Here is a 5917-nt window from a genome sequence, read left to right on the forward strand (position 1 = left end):
TATGCTGTGTTATAATGTGTTAGAACTTGTGGGATATCCTTTAGAGGTATTTGTAGCTGTGGAGCAGCTTCTGTTGATTGATATTTATAGTTAGTAATATCTCCTGCAATTAAAAAATATGATAACATAAATAAATGTATATAGTGTTTATAGGTTATATTTTAGTTAATGTATTTACTGTAAGTACCTTCCCATTTTAGAATTTCTATAATTAAAAGTTTTGTAGATGCTTCGGTCCTTATAGTTTTATCACCATTACATGGGTTTGTTTGATATTGGTTTATATTTCCACAAGTCAAATAGTCTATCGATAATCTTTCTAATAAAAAATTTTGTAAACCATCTAGATTATTTTCTGTGTGGAATGTGATGTATGTCACTGGTTTTTGTTTTTCCGTTGAGTAGTCACATTTAGGGTTTGAACATAATATATAATCAAATGCCGTAGGTATATCTTGAAATAGCTTTTGTATGACAAATGCTGTTGTTGCATGGCAAGAAACTAATGTAATGTCATAGTCAATTTTGGTTGCTTCTGGTTCGAGATAAGTTAATAATATCTGAGCTCTTTCTTTGTAAGTTGTAGGGTTGATTCCTTTTTTAACAATTGACGAAACAAAAGAAAGAAATTCATTTGGGTTTTCCAGGCAATTTATTTCTTCGGAATATCGCTTACTTGTACAATAAGACACCATGAATATTGAAGCCAGTGCATCAAAAGCACAAGTATTACTAAGTGCAACTTTACCATAACCTTTTAAATTCCTACTTTTTAGATCAGTTACTTTTGAACCATTTTTTAAATTAGGTAACGATGTAATGCTGCGTGAATTATTTAAGTCTATATGACGCAAATGTGTGTTAGAGTTTAAGTAAGAATTTGTTATACGTTGCTTTTTAGATTTTCTATCCCACCCTTCATTAGCAGTATTCTCATCACAGTTAACTGTTATTGATTTGTTTATTGTGATTTCATTTTCAGTGTCCATTATAATATCATTAATATTGTTTTCGTCAATAGCAATAAAGTCTAACACATTATAACACAGCATATGAATTGCGAGGTGTATGTGACTATCGGAAAGGGCTAAGTAGATTGCGCACATCTGTTGGTCACTATATAGCGTACTGTAAAAGAGGGCCTAACAATTGGGAATTATTTGATGACACTACCAAAAAGTCAAAAGCAGTCAATCAAAATACAGTTGTATTGTGTGAGCTTCTCATTTATACAGTATAATAAAATAAATTATCAAAGCATTTGTATACCATAAAATGTACAAATAAAATATTTTGATTAACTGAATTCAAATTTTATAGGTACTACATTAAAATAACTTGACAATATATTGTTATATATTAAAAAAAATTCCAACCTCCAAGTGTAACCAATTTTAAAAAATAAAATTTAATAAGATTGTTTACGAAATTTCTATTAAACGTTTGAAAAACTCTGTGTAAAGTTCTAATAAATACTTAAATATAATACTGCAGAAGTGTAATGAGTGGGGAATAAAATACTTCATACCTGTACTTATACAATAGGTGCCTATACCAATGGAGGTATTTTATGATTCAACCAGCTTCAGCTGCCTGAGAAGAGTCCGAAAACTTATTAAATTGGGATAATAAAGCAAAATTATATGTTAATTTTGATTCAACGTGGATGCGTCTGAGTAAAACTAAAGTTAAATTAATTAAAATATAAAATGGGGAACTTTATTTCAAAATTTTCTTAACCAGAAATTACGTTTCGAAAACCTTCAATTTAAAAATATAAACTTGGTGCAACTCAAATTTAACTTTGTACACAGTTTTGTATTATTACCAAAATAAAAATCTTAGATTTAAAAAGAAAAATTTTTACGAATTCTCAACTCAAAATAATTTGCTAACTTTCGTGATTTTTGAACTTTAAATGCTTATAAAAAAAAACTGAGACTAAATATTTTTAATATTTTTCATCTACCTTTGAAACAATATACTAGGAGCCTTCTATTACAATTTCAAGCTTTTTTAACCAACAAATAAAATTTTATTGACATTTCTAGAAATAAAACTAAAAAATAATGGAAAATGAAAATTTAATAAATAAAAAAGTTTAGATGGTGGAGTGAAGTGGTACGCGGGGTTACCCCACAAAATGTTTGTCCACTACTCCGCTTGTCTATACTTATAACTAGGGCTGGGATTTCGATGCACTTAGCATTGTTTTTCAAAGCTTACTGTGCAATGCTCGTCTTGTCACAAATTTGTTTTATGTACATTTGAATAAGAATAAGAAAGTTTATTTTGCATTTTTTTGGGCATCTAACAGTAGATTATAAATTATAGAAAACTGAAAAAGTATTATAATTGAGATAGTAACTAAAATATGAAATTTAATTTTAAAGTTAGATAAAATTGTGGAAATTGGTTAGGACAAAATTATATAGGTAGATAAAAACAAGTTAAAACATTTTATTTAAAAAAATATTTTATTATTCCGCAGAAAAAATGTTAAAATGTAAACCTTAAACATTGAATGAATTATACAGTTGTTTATCTTGGGTACCTATGTAAACTTAATAATTATTGGTATATGAATATTTAATATTATTATCTACATTTTCGTATACTTGTAAATTTGACGTTTTTTTTTAAAAAAATTAGTTATATTATTTACTGCATGGGCTTCCACGATAAAAAATTTTTTGTAAATCAAATTGTCTAAAAATATTGTTGTACTTTTATCTTCTTCTGTAATGCCGTTAGTTTTTTTTCTTCGTGTATTTCAATATTATTGTTATGATTACACGGCGTTATGGATAGGCAATTTAGCTATACCTCTGTCATGGTTCTATTTGTCCGGTATCTCCCGTGTTAGGCCTCATTCAACAATAAAATACGACTTATAAATATAATAATCATAAAAATATAAAGTAATTAGTGTTCAAGACGAATGTACACATTAAATTATATTATTTGTTTTATTGTTATTACTTATGATTATGTACATTTTTTTTTATTTCTCACATTTTTATTTTTTATAACAATCAGAAAAAAATTTGACGGTATTCGAAGTAAAAATGTACATGTATAATTAATATTTACATATATTATGCTTCATTGTTTATTTGATAATATGAGCAAATTAACAATCATTATAATATTAAAGTTTTTCAACAAACCGAAAATTAAACAAAATGAATTTTAATAAATTATAAACTTAAATTTTGGATTGATGACACCAGTCAACATCTCTTTTTGCATCCCTCTTGTCTTCTAAACTCGTTGTCATCTCACAGATGTAATCGAGCGCACCATATGGCGGTATCAGTGTACATACCACACTATTTGCAACAGCAACAGCAGCATAACGTCCTCCCGAACTTGAGGAGCCGCCTCCCCACTGCCGATAAGAACGATCTACGACGACCTTGCCGGGGTTTTTCTGCTGCTGCTGACTTTGCTTGGACCGCTGTCGTCGCTGGCTCCAACCCATCGCCATCACTTTTGGCCACGGCTATAGGAACTATGGTCGTGCTTTCGGTTGCCTCGTCCGGAACAAAATCGTTAACATCAGCCAGTGCATCTAACAGCTGGATTCTAACCGGTGCCACGTAAGAATCAAGCTGTTCAGTCACCGCTGACTTTACTTGGGTCGTAGTCATCGCTGGCTCCAACCCGTCGCCATCACTTTTGTCCACGACTATAGGAACTATGGTCGTGCTTTCGGTTGCCTCGTCCGGAACAAAATCGTTAACATCAGCCAGTGCATCTAACAGCTGGATTCTAACCGGTGCCACGTAAGAATCAAGCTGTTCAGTCACCGCTGACTTTACTTGGGTCGTAGTCATCGCTGGCTCCAACCCGTCGCCATCACTTTTGTCCACGACTATAGGAACTATGGTCGTGCTTTCGGTTGCCTCGTCCGGAACAAAATCGTTAACATCAGCCAGTGCATCTAACAGCTGGATTCTAACCGGTGCCACGTAAGAATCAAGCTGTTCAGTCACCGCTGACTTTACTTGGATCGTAGTTGTCGCTGGCTCCAACCCGTCGCCATCACTTTTGGCCACGACTATAGGAACTATGGTCGTGCTTTCGGCTGCCTCGTCCGGAACAAAATCGTTAACATCAGCCAGTGCATCTAACAGCTGGATTCTAACCGGTGCCACGTAAGAATCAAGCTGTTCAGTCACTACACTTTTGATTTTTGTCGACGATATCTCAACAGCAGAAGACTCACATGGCTGTAGTTGTGTTTCCTCCGGTGCACTCGCGAGACACAACGGTAACGGCGGAAGGTGCTTTCCGTATTTTGTATCTGCATTTTTAATTTCTGACGAGACTTCGTCAAACTCTAGCAACTTGTCCAAGACACTCGGTATAATAATCCACGGTACAGCCATTTCCGACGATGTAACACTATCGTCGTCACGTGAAATAGAATTCGACTGTTCTTCATTCGGACACAGAGATAGGGGCGGTACATTTAACGACTTCTGAACGGCTGCCACCAGTAAGTCTTCGGTGAGCTCGTCCAACACCCTGAAATCCGCCGAAGTCAATGTCGTCCTCGTCGGTTGTTGATCACGGAGCTCACTGATAGCACATACAATTTTTGGCCTCACGGTCAGTGTAGGGTCGTCTACCGCGTCATCTTTCGTCGTGTATTTATTGTCGTCCACCATATATACGTTGTCTGTCGATGGATAATCGCACTCCTGCAAGATTCCAACAGGAGCTTCCAACAGTTCGTCATTTGGACACAGGGATAGTAGTGGTGCTAAATCTAACGTCCTCTGATCGGCCTCCACCTGCAATGTGGATGTCGTCGCCGACGGTTGTTGGTCACAGAGCTCAGTGGTACAGACAATTTTCGGCCCCACGGTCAGCGTAGGGTCGTCTGCCGTATATGCTCCGTCGTCTGCCATCATGTGAGTGTTGTCTTTCGACGGATATCCGCTATGGGTGCGGAACTCGTAATTCTGCGAATTTCCAACAGCCGGGTTATTCTGCACTCGTCCTGACGTAGTGACGTTGTTTTGCAAAACTTTTTTTTGATTTTTATAAGGTTGACTCCTCAGCGTTTTTTTTTTACCTCACGCAAGGTTATAGAAAAATTATTAAACAATAAGATATAAGTAATACATTCAAAAGTTGATTATTAAATTATATTTATGTTATAGAAAATAAAATAATTCGTTAAGCGGTTCGTTACGAAATATAAACTGATTCAAAATATGTAATCGGTCGTATGAATAAACATCCAAACGAATATTTCCATGACAACAAAATAATATAATATTGTTCAAAATTTAAAATATAATACACGGCCAATTTAATTCCAAAGACATTACATATGTAAATTTCAACATAATTAATATTAACATGAATACTTGTATTATACAAGTAATATAAGTGGAATACTTAAAAGCACCTTTATTGCACGTCACAATATTTTCAAAATATTTAGATTTATTTTATGCTATTCGCTACCACAAATCTATTAAAACCGTATGTTTGTATTGTATTTACTATTGACTAGGTAATAATAACATCTAGCAAGATCGTATAAAATAATATTATAATTTATAATATAGAAAATTAGTTTTTGTCAAGAGTTAGTTCAACCTGGTACTACTGATAGAAAAATAAATTACTTACAGAAATACCATATAGGTACCAATATACCTATAGTAAAATATGTTTAGGCTGACAGATCGTTTTAAAACAATGATTTATATAACCCCGATGGTATAATAGGTGGTTCAGAATAACCTGAAAATATGAAATATTTGATTGATGGTTTGAACATTTTTTTTCTTGTAAAAATGTTTGTTGTACCCTTACTTTTCCCCCAATTATTTTGAATATGTAGGTATTACTGCAAGGCTGGGCATTAACGAGTTAAAAGTTAAAATTAAGTTAA

General features: G+C 33.5%; 1 protein-coding gene across 1 annotated transcript; it reads right to left on the reverse strand.

Annotated features, from left to right (window-relative positions):
- Window positions 1-3332: 3332 nt before the first annotated feature.
- Window positions 3333-4919, reverse strand: LOC132946609 (uncharacterized). Its single transcript, XM_061016659.1, has one exon. It carries the CDS (start codon window positions 4917-4919, stop codon window positions 3333-3335), a length of 1587 nt encoding a protein of 528 aa, XP_060872642.1.
- Between the last annotated feature and the right edge of the window lie 998 nt (window positions 4920-5917).

This window comes from Metopolophium dirhodum, chromosome 6 (genome assembly GCF_019925205.1).
Source record: "Metopolophium dirhodum isolate CAU chromosome 6, ASM1992520v1, whole genome shotgun sequence".
Classification (NCBI taxonomy): Eukaryota; Metazoa; Arthropoda; class Insecta; order Hemiptera; family Aphididae; genus Metopolophium; species Metopolophium dirhodum.

Coding starts and splice junctions, on each gene's coding strand:
- LOC132946609 (XM_061016659.1), bottom strand. CDS start 4,919: ATGGCAGACGACGGAGCATATACGGCAGACGACCCTACGCTGACCGTG.